This window comes from Prunus persica, chromosome G4, assembly GCF_000346465.2.
Source record: "Prunus persica cultivar Lovell chromosome G4, Prunus_persica_NCBIv2, whole genome shotgun sequence".
Lineage (NCBI taxonomy): Eukaryota > Viridiplantae > Streptophyta > Magnoliopsida > Rosales > Rosaceae > Prunus > Prunus persica.
In genome coordinates, this window is record NC_034012.1 from 5,034,072 (window position 1) to 5,049,003 (window position 14,932).

Here is a 14,932-nt window from a genome sequence, read left to right on the forward strand (position 1 = left end):
AAAGAAGGAAAATATCAATAAGTCAAGGAATGCGGATCCTCTTTTAGTAGAACAGCTAGAAGAGAATCAAATCACAAATGGAAGCGTCTAGCTTTCAAGGGGAGCGCTGGGGGAACCCAAGTGGCAGTTGCGGGCCCCGATGCTCATAACCCTTCAAGTGACAGTTAGGAAATTTCGAGGACGAAATTTTTATAAGGGGGGTAGTCTGTAACACCCCGACCCCAAATTTCTCCAAATTTAATCCTTATTTAATTATTTAATTATTTAAGGGTATTTTAGTCATATTTGTAACCGGAGAGAGTTTGGGGCAGTGACTAGTATGTTTGGATAGGTCGTACTGAGACGAGTTCATAGACACATAGTGGGCTCGAATCGGAGTTGTAACGAGAGAGATATGGTCAAAAGAAACCCAGTGGCACAATCGTAAATATTTTGAAATGTGATTTTTTTATAAAAATCTGGTTTTCTCTCTCTCTCTCTCTCTCTCTCTCTCTCTCTCTCTCTCTCTCCCGCGACTTCTCTCTCTCTCCCGTCGGCCTCTCCTCTCTCTCTCTCCTCGTAACTCCGGCCACCGACCGCGGCTGCGGACGGGGCCGGTGCCAAAAGAACCGGCTCGAGCTCGGCGTCACGACCCAGCCCATCCCCGACATCGGCTGCCGCTCCAGCCGCCGGAAAATGGCGATTTTCGCCCGGATGTCGCCGGATCTTCACGGCCGCCGATCTCCCTCCTCCGGCCGCCATTTCTGGCGATCAAGGTATGGAAATTCATCCCTTCTGCATGCTCTAGCTGATGGTTAGGTAGGATTAGATCGATTCTTAGTGTAGACAACTCGATTTTCAAATTGAAAATCGGCCGAACTTCGGCCGCCGTGATCGGCCATTTTCGGCCCCTTTTTGGGGTAGGTCCAAGAACAAAAGTGGCTCCAAATAGGGTGTTATACCTAGGGTAGGAGTTTGGAGCCGTGGTTTTGAGATTTTCCGGCGAAGCGTTATCGCTTTGGGAACCACGCGCTGCCGGCGCGTGCGGCGGCGCGTGGGCACTGTAGAAAAAGTAGCGATGTGTTCCGATGAGATCCTTAGGTTGTCACGAGTACGTAGGATTTCGCGGATCTCAATTCCGACGTCGTTTGACTATCAAACGGATAATCGCATATTATGCGTTATCCGGGTTCGATAGGTTGGGACCGTTGGATGGTCCCAAATTTAATATATGTTAATCTAGGTAATTCTAGGATCGTGTGGAAATTCACGGATTGTGAATCAGAGCCCCGGATGTTGGATTTACCATAAGTACCACCAAGTGAAATTGAGGTCCCACATGGCGTAGGTTATCCGGCATTGGGACAGACCCCATACGTGGCGTTGGTTGTACCGGCGTATGGGGAGCTATGTAATATGATGTTCAGGTCTCACGTGGCGTAGGTTATCCGGCGTTGAGACAGGCCCCATACGTGGCGTTGGTTGTACCGGCGTATGGGGAGATTATGTGATATTGTGTTGAGGTCGCACGTGGCGTAGGTTATCCGGCGTGGCGACAGACCCCATACTTGGCGTTGGTTGTACCGGCGTATGGGGAGATTTGTGATATGATATTGAGGTCCCGCATGGCGTAGGTTATCCGGCGTTGGGACAGGCCCCATACGTGGCGTTGGTTGTACCGGCGTATGGGGAGGTATTATGATAGTATGGCATGGTCGCACGTGGCGTAGGTTATCCGGCGTGTTGACAGGCCCCATACGTGGCGTTGGTTGTGCCGGCGTATGGGGAGTTTATATGAAATCCAGAGAAATAAAAGAAGGTATCGCCCAAGTGTGGAATTGGGTTTTAGGGAAGAACTACGTGTGGCTTGATCCCTCAAGGAGGGTACGTAGGCAGCCTAAGGTTATTAGGTGCAGCCGCAGACTAAATATTAGTCATATTTGGTATTTGAATTGTTTGGTAGTTGTTTGAGAATTATTGGAAGGCCGAAGGCCATTTATGAGAATTTGCATGAAATTATATTGTGCATGCTGCCAGTTGTGGATATTAAATGCGTTTTTATGCAGGTTGAAATTTTGGGAAATGTCCAAATTATAGGGGAGACTCTGCCGAAATTTCGGCAGGAAGTCTCGGTTTTTAGTAAGTGGGCCTGACATCGAGGTGATGTCAGGAATTCCAAAGGGTTCGTCTCGGATTTTGAGAAAATTCGGGGCGGGTCCTTTCATAAAAGCTACTTTATCTGATGCATTAATGACATTTTTTGAAGTGTAAGCAAATTGACACATGTCATGAGTAAAAGAGAGAATGTCTAATTGCTAGCATTCCCCAATAATTTTCTGATAGAAATAAATAAATATTTATGTGTCATGACTTAAATGGTTGGATAATTTTAATGGTTCATATATTTTGAATAAATGCATGAATGTTAAATGCAAGGCTCGGAATCCATCATTTAACAATGAAGTACACAATCCCTCTAAGTAGAAACACAATCCTTCAAGAGCTACTTCATGTGACTAAAATTTCCTCAAATCTGAGTAGAAACACAATCCCTCTAAGAAAATATTGAAAGAAAGAAATTATGCTCTGTGATGAGCCACCAATATTCTCCCTCCCCCCCGACCCCCCTCTCTCTTTTTTGGGTCTCCTAACGAGGTGGGATACTTTGTTCATTCTTAAAAAAATTATAAGGATCAACCATGACTTTCACACGTATCAGTCTATCAAAATTTCCTTTAAAATACTTGCTTCCATAAACTTTCGCAGTTTCAAATTCCGTATGATTCTGCCGATTGGCGCCAATATCGAGATCCCTATAGTTTTGGAAGGCCTCTCTGGGGCTCTTGGAAACATATAGAGTCATTCCTTCATACAATTTTCTTACAAACCCAAGGTGTTGTTTGAGGGTTTCAGTCCCTTCTTCCACCCAATACGTCACGTATTGAATCAAAAATAGGTTTCCATCTCTATGAGGAAATGGAGTTTCCCACTCCGGAATCATACTCATTCTTCCACCATAAGGGCTCCATTGCATCAACACTTTGTCCATCTTAAGCATCATTTGCCAAATGGATTCAATTCCTTGTTTTGGAATTGGTTCTTTCACATAATCAGACTTACTTTTGAAGAAATTTGGTGGCCCCTGTGGCCTATTAAGTAGAAAATTTACGGGAGTTCCAATTGGCTGGTCTGCCCAGAATAGAGTAGATTCTACCCAACTCATTTCAAAACAATCTTTTAGTTGCAAATCCAGTTCAGGGAAACTTTCATTCATCAATGGCACAAGCTTGTCCCTTTGTCCCAGAAAGAGACCAACGAATGATACTTCCACAGTCTTCTTGCCCTCTGTACTATTCTTCAGTCGCGTAATTGCTCTGATGAAGATTTCATCAAGCAGCTTTGGTGCTACGTATTGCCACTTATAAATGACATTTAGGGCACCTTGCTCCAAAGTTCTTTTAACGTTGAATACAGTCACATTGGCTGGAACAGGAAGAAGCCTGATCTTCCATGAAAGAATGACCCCAAAGCTTGCTCCGCCACCTCCTCTAATGGCCCAAAAAAGATCCTCTCCCATTGAGTTCCTGTCAAGAATTGTCCCATTCACATTAACAAGTTTAGCATCTTCTATGTTATCCACTGTAAGACCATATTTTCTCATCATAGGCCCGTACCCACCACCACTAAAGTGACCACCAATTCCAACAGTTGGACAAGCTCCCGCTGGAAACCCATGAACCTTACTTTTATTTGCAATTTCATAATAAAGTTCACCGATAGTAGCCCCAGCCTGAACCCAAGCGCTCTCATTCGTGACATCAATATCAATGGATCGAAGATTAAACATGTCAAGAATGATAAAGGGGACACCAGATACGTATGATAGGCCCTCATAATCATGGCCACCACTTCGGGTTCGAATCTGCAACCCGTGTTGTTTCGCACAAATCACAGTTGCTTGGACATGAGACTCATGCAGTGCTGTGACAATAGCCAATGGTTTTGGAGTTGCAAGTGTAGAATATCTGCTGTTCCTAATGTATCCCAACAAAACAGATTGAAATGAGGTATTTTCATGGGTGTAAATGGCTTCAAAGATTGGGTAGGCAGATTGAGGTTGTTTGGGAAGGCATTGTAGGAAGCCAGTGAGAACTGGATCTGAAGTTGTCCATGACACTAAAAGCGAAAGGACTGAGAGAAACAAGAGTACTCGTACCTTCATGGTTTTTTTTTCCTGGCTCTTTCGCTTCTTCGTCGTATTTACAATGAAGTGATTGCCCCGGAATATATATTTTTGAGCAACTAGTTAGTTCTTCCTAATTAAGACCACCCTGACCAAGTAATTAGGGTAACACAATAAAGTTGAAAAGTAACGATTGGATTTCTTGCCAAATCGGATGGCGAGTACATGTATAATCATTGTTTAGCGAATCTATTTGATTTCTTGCCGTACCTTAAACATAACATTTTCCCCTAAATAAATTATATCAGAGTTAATTACTTGAATTCTCGTTCTGATTTTTATGCAACTATGAAATAGATCGTCTGTTTTTGGAATTAGATATTACTTAATTATTTACACTAACACTCCTGAGGTTTTTGGCCTTTTCACAAAACTCCTTGTAATTTTTGAAATTACACAAACACCCTCTGAGTTTGTAAATTGTTTTCACACAAAAACACCTTTAATTTCATTAATTTTTCATCCAAAGACTGATGATTTTATACAAAAAATTCTCCAAATGACAAAATTAGCCTTTGAAATTAGATTACATAAAACAAACAAAATGAGAGAAATTGTACTAATTACAAACTTTGAACCCAAAAACCAATTGTGAAGAAGACAAATGGTGGGCATTTCGGCTGTTGCTATTCTTCTGGAAATAAATACGATACTACAAAAAAGGAAGGCAACAGTCACTTTTTGAGTCACCAAATTAATTTTGCCTACTTGTCACCATTATTTATTCGTGTTTAACTCTCTTACATTTCAATTTATTGATTACATATGATCCAAAAGTAACTTTCCAATTTTCCCGGGTAATAAAATATTTAAGACATGTATTTTACTTTCTAATACACGTTTATTAAGTTTCCAAAATTACATTTAAAATAATTGCTTCCACAAAGTTTGGCACCAATATCAAGATCCTTGTAGTTCTGGAAGGCCTCTTTTGGACTCTTGGAGACAAATGGAGTCATTCCTTCCTTCGTACAACTTTCTTGAAAAGTTGAGGTATTTGTTGGTGGTCTCAGTTCCTTCGTCATCCCATAACACAAAGTAATGAAGCATATATGCTTAACAAATATGCTTAATGAAAAATAGGTTTCATGTGTTTTATTCTGTTTGGAGACTTTGTATTTCATTAATAATCTTCCTCTTCCACTGCCACAAGCATTGGAGAGGTGGAATATCTGTCACAACGAATTAAATATCTGTCACAACGAACCTACACGTCAACATAGGTAAAATCCGGAAAATTCATGGTTCTCTTTCTCTCTCTAAAGTGGTGGAATACTTTGTTCATGCTTGAAAAAATCCTGAGGATCAACCATTGTTTTTACTTGTACCAATCTATCAAAGTTATATTTAAAATACTTCCTTCCATAAAGTCTAGCCTTGTGAAAGTTTGTGTGGTTGCGCAGGTTGGTACCAATGTCTAGGTCCCTATAGTTTTGCAAGGCCTCTCTTGGGTTCTTGGAGACAAAAGGAGCCATACTTGTATACAATTTTCTCGACAATTTAATATAGTGATTGGTGGTCTTAATCCCTTCTTCCATCCAAGATATAAAGTACTGAACCGAATATAGGTTTCCAGCTCTATGAGGGAATGGAGTTGCTGATTCAGAAATCTCACTCATCCTTCCACCGTAGGGGTTCAATTGCATCCACACCTTCTCTATCTTAATCAGCTTCTTCCATATGGATTTGAAACCATGTTTTGGAATTGGTTCTTTCACGTAGTCAGACTTGCTCTTGAAGAAGATTGCTGGCGCCTTTGGCCTAGAAAGTAGAACATCTATTGGAGTTCCAATTGGGCAAGCAGCCATGAACACAGTGGATTCTATCCAACTCATTTCAAAGCAATCTTTTTGTTGTAAACCCAATTCAGGGAAACGCTTATTTACCAATGGAACAAGCTTGTCACTTTGTCCCAAAAACTGACCAGTGAATAATACTTGCACTGTCTTCTTCCCCTCTTGGCTACTATTCTTGACTTGTATACCTACTCTAATGAAGATGTCTTCAGGGAGCTTAGGTGCAACGTATTGCCATCGATGGAGCACATCGGTACCGCCTTCTTCCAAGGTCCTTCTCACATTGAACATGGTCACTTTAGGTGGAACTCGAATCAACTTGATCTTCCATGAAAGAATGACTCCAAAGCTGGCTCCACCACCACCTCTAATGGCCCAAAAAAGATCTTCTCCCATTGTATTTCTATCAAGGATTCTACCATTCACATTCACTAGTTTAGCATCTTCAACGTTATCCACTGTAAGACCATATTTTCTCATAAGTGGACCATACCCACCACCACTAAAGTGGCCACCAATACCAACACTTGGACAAGATCCAGCTGCAAACCCATGAACCTTACTTTTCTGTCCAATTGCATAGTAAAGTTCACCAATAGTAGCCCCAGCTTGAACCCAAGCACTCTCATCTTCAAGATTCATATCAACGGATCGAAGATTGAACATGTCAAGAACAACAAAGGGAAGATTCGATACGTATGATAAGCCCTCATAATCATGGCCACCACTTCGGATTCTAATTTGCAACCCGTGTCGTTTTGTGCAAATGACGGTTGCTTGGACATGGGATTCATGCGTGGGTGCTACAATAGCCAAAGGTTTTGGAGTTGTAGGTGTAAAGTATCTGCGGTTTTTAATGAGTGATAACAACACATGGGGAAATGAGGTGTTTTGAGGGGTGTAAATTGGAGGGTTGGACTGAGATGTTTCTCCAAGGCATTGAATGAAGTCATTGATAACTTGTTGAGATTTTTTGGGAAGAAATTTGAGGGAGTCATTGAAAGCACTTGTCCATGATGTTGGTATCGTCTTTATTGGTGGATCGAGACTGGCACAGAAAGGAAGGATAGAATGAACCGTACTGCAGAGCAAAAGGAATGAGACAAAGAAGGGTATTATTGCAGAGCTTGGTTCCTTCATCGTTTTTAGAATTTCTGCAACTCCAATATATTTTGATCTCAATCAACAACAATTGCTCCTATGGAGTAAGCTTTATTCAGAATAATAAAACTAGAATTAATTAGTCCATAACTTGCAACGTTAACATTAATTGGTTGGAAACTTGCAACATCATAATTAATTCATCGGTTGAAGAACAAAGAAAACAGGTTCAAGGATATTGAGAAATTGCAACGTAATAATATATATACATATTTAAGCAACTTATATGTGCATAAAATTAGCTAGGGTGTTTTATATTAAGAAAATACCACAATTCCTCCCCAGTCCAAAAATGAAATTTGTTGTATGATTCAAAACTCCCAAATATTAAAAAAAATATTACATTTATTGAATAAATGGTAGTTTGTTCTTGAGATCAACATCTTGTTAATTGGAATGCAAATATTGGAGTTAAGTAGATGAACACGTATCAATAAATTAGGGAAGGAATATATAAGGACATGGAAATGGAGACAGCAGATCCGGACTCGTCAGATCAAGCTCAAGCAAAGTCTTCTCTTTCTATTTTTTTCCCTATAAATTTCAGATTGAAATATTACTTACGTATCTATCATGGGCAGCAGATTTTGATGTTATGCAATTCCAAATTTCAATTCAAGGACTGGTAAAAAAAAACACAGAGTACTTAACCAGGAGCATTTCTGAAGACCAAACGATAACAAAAGAATGTAATTTTTTAATTTTTTTTAATTTTTTTTAATTTTTTAATGGGAGACACCATTAATAACTTTGAAATATTAATCAGAACCAGACGATGTCCTTTCATGTCAACTCTCTCTCAATTCTTATAACTGTTTTTATGCTTATGGCATGTTTATTAATCCGTAATTGAATTGAGAATGAACTGAATTGAGGAGAAGTTGGATTGAGAAAAATTAGATTCCGGATTCCTATTGAATTTGTTTACTAAACCATATAGATTAAGGGGAGTTAAATTCCGAATTCCTATTGAAGTTGTTTACTAAATTATATGGAATTGGGGTAGGAATGACACTAATTACTAAAATGTCCTCGTTTGATTAAAGTAGATGGCAAATTTGGAATTTTGAAAATGTGTGAGGATATAATAGGTAAAAAAGATGAATTCCTAATAGGTTCTCCAAGAATTAGAATACCACCTCTCACCCAAGAATTGAACTCCTCCAAAATAAGGAATTCAATTCATAATTTTATGTGGGCCCCACTTACTTCTCAATTCCTTGATGTGAAGTAAACGCAGGAATCCTTCACATGTGGAATTCAATTCCTGATGAGAATTTCAATTCTTGATTAGTAAACACACCATTAGTTATAAGTTTGCGGCCATATTCATTTTGAAATGCAATGTGGTGCTTTGAGATGCAAAGAACAAGCATTTTTTCTTCTAGCGAATTCCGACAAGTAAGAAGGAAGGATGTAGAAACGTAAATGTTAGGGTGATTGAGCGGCCAAATAGTTGAAAATCACTCCGAACTTTAGTAAGTTTTTTGTAACACCCCGACTCCAAATTAAACCCCTTATTTAAGTTATTTAAATTATTTAAGGGAAATTACAAATTTACCCTTGAGATAAGGGCATTTTGGTCATTTTATTAACCGAAGAGAGTTTCGAGCAGTGACTAGTATTTTTGGATAGGTCGTATTGAGATGAGTTCGTAGACACGTAGTGAGCTCGAATCGAAGTGGTAACGAGAGAGATATGGTCAAAAGAAACGCAGTGGCACAATCGTAATTATTTCGAAATGGGATTTTTATAAAAATCAGATTCTCTCTCTCTCTCTCTCTCTCTCTCTCTCTCTCTCTCTCTCTCTCTCTCTCTCTCCCCGCGATGGTCTCTCTCTCTCTCCTCGAAACTCCGGCTACCGGCAGCGGCTGTGGACGGGGCCGGTACCAAAATGACCGGGGCGTCGTCCTCTTCCAACCTTAGCTAGGTCCCGCCGCCAGCCGCCGTGGTTTCGCCAGAAAATGGAGAAGAAGCGGCCGGTGTCGTCCGAACTTCTTCGCCGTCGATCTCCCTCCTCCGGCCACCGATTCCGACGAGTGAGATATGGTTTCTCACCTACTTTTCATGCTCTAGCTGCCTGTTGGGTAGGAGTGGATCGATTCTTAGTGTAGGAAATTCGATTTACGAATTGAAATTCGGCCGGTTTTGGGATCACGTTTTCGGCCACTTCCGGTCAGCTTTTGGGGTAGATTCAAGAACAAAAGTGGCTCCAAATAGGGTGTTATACCTAGGGTAGGAGTTTGAAGCTGTGGTTTTGAGATTTTCCAGCGATGCGTAATCGCTTTGGGCACCCAGTGCTGCCGGCACGTGTGGAGGCCCGTGGGCGAGGGTAGTGAAGTTGCATTGTGTCTTGATGAGATCTTTAGGTTGTCACGAGTGCGCAGGATTTCACGGATCTCAATTCGGACGTCGTTTGACTATCGGACGGATATCGCCTATTGCGCGTTATCCGGGTTCGATAGGTTAGGACCGTTGGATGATCTCAAATTTAATATATGTTAATCTAGGTATTTCTAGGATCGTGTAGGAATTCACGGATCGTGAATCGGAGCCCCAGATGTTCCTATTTAATAATTTAAAATTTATATTTTATATTAACCGTCAGATCGTGAGCGATCTGACCGTCCGATCTGGACCAAACTTGCAAGACGAATGTCCTATACCTTGTAGAACCCATAGGAACTTTCGGATCGGAATTTGGAGGTCATGGGCCCCGTGGGCTCGTTTAACCAGGGTTAGAGTAGTTTGACCCTTGGTTGACCGTGAATCTCCCGGAGTAATCTTACCTTCCCAGTAGGATTATCGGGTGCTAGACTATTGTTGAGATTTACACAATATTTGAAATTAAATTATATATTTATATATGTTTGTATAAGGGTACAAAAGAGTCCAGAATGTCAGTTTGAAGTGCTATATGCACTACCTTAGGTACCTCCCCGGATTTTGGTTACACTACAAGTACCACCATGTGAATGTTAGGTTATCCGGCGTGCGGACAGGCCCCATACGTGGCGTTGGTTGTACCGGCGTATGGGGAGCTATGTAATAATGTGTTGAGGTCGCACGTGGCGTAGGTTATCCGGCGTGTCGACAGACCCCATACGTGGCGTTGGTTGTACCGGCGTATGGGGAGATATTGTGATATGATGTTCAGGTCTCGCGTGGCGTAGGTTATTCGGCGTTGAGACAGACCCTATACGTGGCGTTGGTTGTACCGGCATATGGGGAGATATTGTGATATGATGTTCAGGTCCCACGTGGCGTAGGTTATCCGGCGTGTTGACAGGTCTCATACGTGGCGTTGGTAGTACCGACATATGGGGAGATTATGTGAATTACAGAGAAATTGGATAAGGTATTGCCTATGTGTGGAATTGGGTTTTAAGGAAGAACTACGTGTAGCTTGATCCCTTAGTGAGGGTACGTAGGCAGCCTAAGGTTATTATGTGCATGCTGCCAGTTGTGGATATTACATGCGTTTTTATGCAGGTTGAAATTTTGGAAAATGTCCAATTTATAGGGGAGACTCTGCCGAAATTTCGGCAGGAAGTCTCGGTTTTTTGTAAGTGGGCCTGGCATCGGGGTGATGTCAGGAATTCCAAAGGGTTCGTCTCGGGTTTTGAGAAAATTCGGGGCGGGTCCTTAAATTGTGCATGCTGCCAGTTGTTGTTAATGTATGCATTTTCGGTTTTTCTTTTGGCTTCCCTTGACAACTTTGTAATAGGATTTCTATTGTTATTTATCAAGCTCAAGCTTAGATTAAGAATAGCTTCTCTAGGTGTTCTTAACTAACAACTATCCTATGGAGATTCAAGCAATTTGACAAAGGTAAGTATGCATTGCATATCATGGCATTAAAACTGTTTTCATAAAATGATGACTAGTCATCTGTTTCTCGGATGACTAGTCATCCTTGCTCTGTAGGATTTCCAGCTGGATAACAAACTTTTTTGTCTTATTCTATTTTCCCTGTCGGCTGCCAGGCAGGCATTATGACCTAAGGGAATTTCTGTCTCTATAGGCTAGTGCTTTCCGAATTTGATAGCCGTCGCTTTTGGGTGGAAGATTTGGAAAGATTGCTTGCAAGCTTTCTCTTCTTCTTGCTCAAAAGAGAACCGTATATGATATTCATGAGTTTTTCCGAAATGAATTCTACCTCTTGAAAAACTGCATGTGTCTTTGAATCTCATCTAGCTGCATAAATCACTCTCATTTATATCTAGGTTTGATTCAAGACTAATTTCTTCAAGAGAATGGTTTCTTGAGGAAATTGGTCATTCTCCTTTGAATCCAAATTCTGGTTTCGTTTTTTGAGTTGGAGCTTGAAAGCTAGTGCCATGGGATGAACGAGCTGAGAAGGAGCTGCCATTGCCATGATGAACTCAGCTTCAAGCTTTGCTAAGTTGGAGAAGAAGATTGCACAAAGGAGGTATAGCTCATCTTCCTAAATAGACCTAGGAATTTCTTGAGCTTGCTAGTGTTCTTTGTAAGAATCTTTTTTGCTTAATGGATTGCCTGGTCGGTTGATGACCCCCAGTTTTTCCCAATGGTGGGTTTCTGGGTGAACAGTTTCTGGTTTCCATCTCTGTAAATTTTCTGGGTTTGTGTTCTTGATAGTTGACTAGTCATCTGAATTTGTGCGGTTGACTAGTCATCTTTTTCTGCTGTTTGGTGTTTGCTTGATTATGTTGTCTTCACACACTTTCACCATAGTTGTTGCTAGCACAGGGGATGCCTAGATTGATGGGTCCTTCTGAGTGCCTAGGTTGTCACTACTAATTCTCTAGGCCTGCAGGTACATCTTGGTATGCACTGCGTATGTTATTGTTTGATATAATTCATATCTAACAGTTGACTAGTCATAAGAGTATTTGGCCAAGGTCTAGAGTGTGTGAAGGTTGTTGTGTTCTTGATTGAATATCCTTTAAATTTACCCCTCGTCACCTAAGTACCAATTTCAGTTGTGGATATTAAATGCGTTTTTATGCAGGTTGTAATTTTGGAAAATGTTTAATTTACAGGGGAGACTCTGCCAAAATTTCGACAGAAAGTCTCGTAACCTTATTCCATTTTGGGAAAAAGAGTATAACTTTAGAAGTGGGTCCGACATCGGGGTGATGTCGGAAACATCCACAGGATTCGCCTCGAGTTCTGGGAAAATTCGGGGCAGGTCCTTTCATTTTTTTAAAGTAACTTTTTAGATACCATCAAACTTTTAAATACTTTTAACTAATTTTTCGAAAGTCATAATTGAATTACCACTATATTTTTATAAACTCCTTTAAAATGTAAATTGAATACCTCCTAACTGAAATTGGTACTTAGGTGACGATGGGTAAATTTAAAGATATTCAAACAAGACACAACAAACTTCACACACTTTAGACCTTGACAAAATACTCTTATGACTAGTCAACTGTCATACATGAATTACCACAACCAAGAACATACACAGAGCATATCAAGATGTACCTACATGCCAAGAAAATTACTAGTGACAACCTAGACACTCAGAAGGACTCGTCAATCTAGACATCTCATGTGCTAGCAACAACTATGCTGAAAGTGTGTGAAGACATCATAATTAAGTAAACACCAAACAGCACAAAATGATGACTAGTCAACCGCAAGAACACAAACTCAAAAATACATGAACATCATGCGATGACGGGTCAACTATCAAGAACACAAACCCAGAAAATTACAGAGATGCAAACTTGAAATTGTTCACCCAGAAACCCACAATTGGGAAAAATTGGGGGTCATCAATCGACCAGGCAATCCACTAAGCAAAAGATTTTTACAAAGAAACACTAGCAAGCTCAAGAAATCCTAGGTGGCAGCTCCTTCTTCAACTCTTTCATCCCATGGTCCAGCTAGCTAGCTCCAACTCAGACAAAAACGAAATTTGGATTCAAAGATAAAATGACCAATTTCTTCAAGAAACCATACTCTTGAAGAAATCAATCTTGAATCTGACCCTGATATATATATATATATATATATATATATATGAGAGAGTGTTTGATCTAGTAAGATGAGGTTTTCATATTTCAAATGTAGTTTTTGAAAAATCAATTTAGAAAACTCAAAGATGAAAAATATGAAGGTTACTCTTGAGGAAGAAAAAGAGAAAGTTTGCAAATAAACTTTCCAAAACTTACCCACAAAAGAGACAATTGTCAAATGAGGAATGCTCACGTTTTTACACAAAAATTCCTAGGTTAGAATTGTACAAGGCAGTAGAGAATTTCGCAGAATATGACAAGAAAAAGTGGGTAGGATCCAGCTGAAAAACCTTACTAACGCAAAATTTGACTAGTCATATGGTGGAAATTTGACTAATCATAATCTTTAGGAATTTAGAAAATGCAATGCAAAACTTACCTTTGTCAAATGCATTGTTGTCCATCATAATGAAGCCAGATAAGAACACCTAGAGATGTAATTCTTAATCTGGACTAGAGCTTGGAAAAATACAATGATTTTTCTATTACAAAATTGTCAAAGAAAGCCAAAAAAAAAACACAAAATGCATACACTTACACTAACTTTTAAACTATACACCCCCTTAACAAGAGAAGGAAATTAAAATGGTGGAGAATTTTTTGTAATTATAAAATTTAGAAACATTCAACACAACTTTAAGTGTTGATTCCAATGCAAATTAGTACTTTTTAAAATCAATATTAATTATCATATTCAATCTTAATCGTCCAAATCTCTTTAAATCCAATGGTTAATAAGGTGTGTTATAATGTGTTCCAAAAATGTGTGTTCTTCAATCCTAATCCTAAGAAAATATTACATTTATTGCATAAATAATAGTTTCTTCTTGAGATCTACATCTTATTAATTGGAATGCATGTATTGAAGTTAAGTAGAGCACGTATCAAGAAATTAGAAAAGGAATATACAAGAAGGAGAAGAAAAATGGAGAGAGCAGATGTGGACTCGTCAGATCAAGCTAAAGCAAAGTCTTCTCTTTCTTCCTTTTTCAGGTGATGTCACATCAAGCGGAGAAAATAAGCGATGCAAGGTAGCAAATTTATGTTTACCATATGAGCACATTTTGCACATTTTGCAGTTTCGATTCAATTATTTGAAATCGTGTACCACATAGGCAATCCCACATCAAATGGGTTTGGCTTATTGTGTCCATAATTAATAATATTTGATTGGACAATATAATCCCAAAAGATTTATTAATAACAACGTGATTAAATTAAGAGCAATGTCAAAGCGATCACGTATGATTATTGACATATAATCCTTTACGTCATTTTTATCTTTGACTTCCATTCATTTTTGTCTAATAAAGAAGGCACGCAAGTACAGGTTCCCTGTCCCGTTTTATTGATACCAACTTCAACTTGGCTGCTGTGACAATGAGAGCAATGCATCAATAAAAGTCGACCAAAAATAGTTAAAATATACCAGAAAGAAAGAAAAAAAAATGTAATTTTTCGTTTAGAAATATGCATTGGCTAGAAAGATCCCCTTGGAATATTACTTACGTATCTATCATGGGCAGCAGATTTTGATATTATGCAATTCCAAATTTCAATTCAAGGACAACTAGTAAAAAAAAAACACAGAGTACTTAACCAGGAGAAATTAGAAAAGGACATACAAGAAGGAGAAGAAAAATGGAGAGAGCAGATTTGGACTCGTCAGATCAAGCTAAAGCAAAGTCTTCTCTTGACGTATCCAATTCGAAGTGATTAAATTAAGAGAAATGTCAAAACAT

The 14,932-nt window shown here is 39.5% G+C and overlaps 2 protein-coding genes across 2 annotated transcripts; both read right to left on the reverse strand.

Moving 5' to 3' along the window:
• LOC18779455 (berberine bridge enzyme-like 4) lies at window positions 2,627–4,201 on the reverse strand. Its single transcript, XM_007212860.1, has one exon. The coding sequence runs from the start codon at window positions 4,199–4,201 to the stop codon at window positions 2,627–2,629; it is 1,575 nt and encodes a 524-aa protein (XP_007212922.1).
• LOC18779672 (berberine bridge enzyme-like 7) lies at window positions 5,482–7,158 on the reverse strand. Its single transcript, XM_007212619.2, has one exon. The coding sequence runs from the start codon at window positions 7,156–7,158 to the stop codon at window positions 5,482–5,484; it is 1,677 nt and encodes a 558-aa protein (XP_007212681.2).

Coding starts and splice junctions, on each gene's coding strand:
- LOC18779672 (XM_007212619.2), bottom strand. CDS start 7,158: ATGAAGGAACCAAGCTCTGCAATAATACCCTTCTTTGTCTCATTCCTT.
- LOC18779455 (XM_007212860.1), bottom strand. CDS start 4,201: ATGAAGGTACGAGTACTCTTGTTTCTCTCAGTCCTTTCGCTTTTAGTG.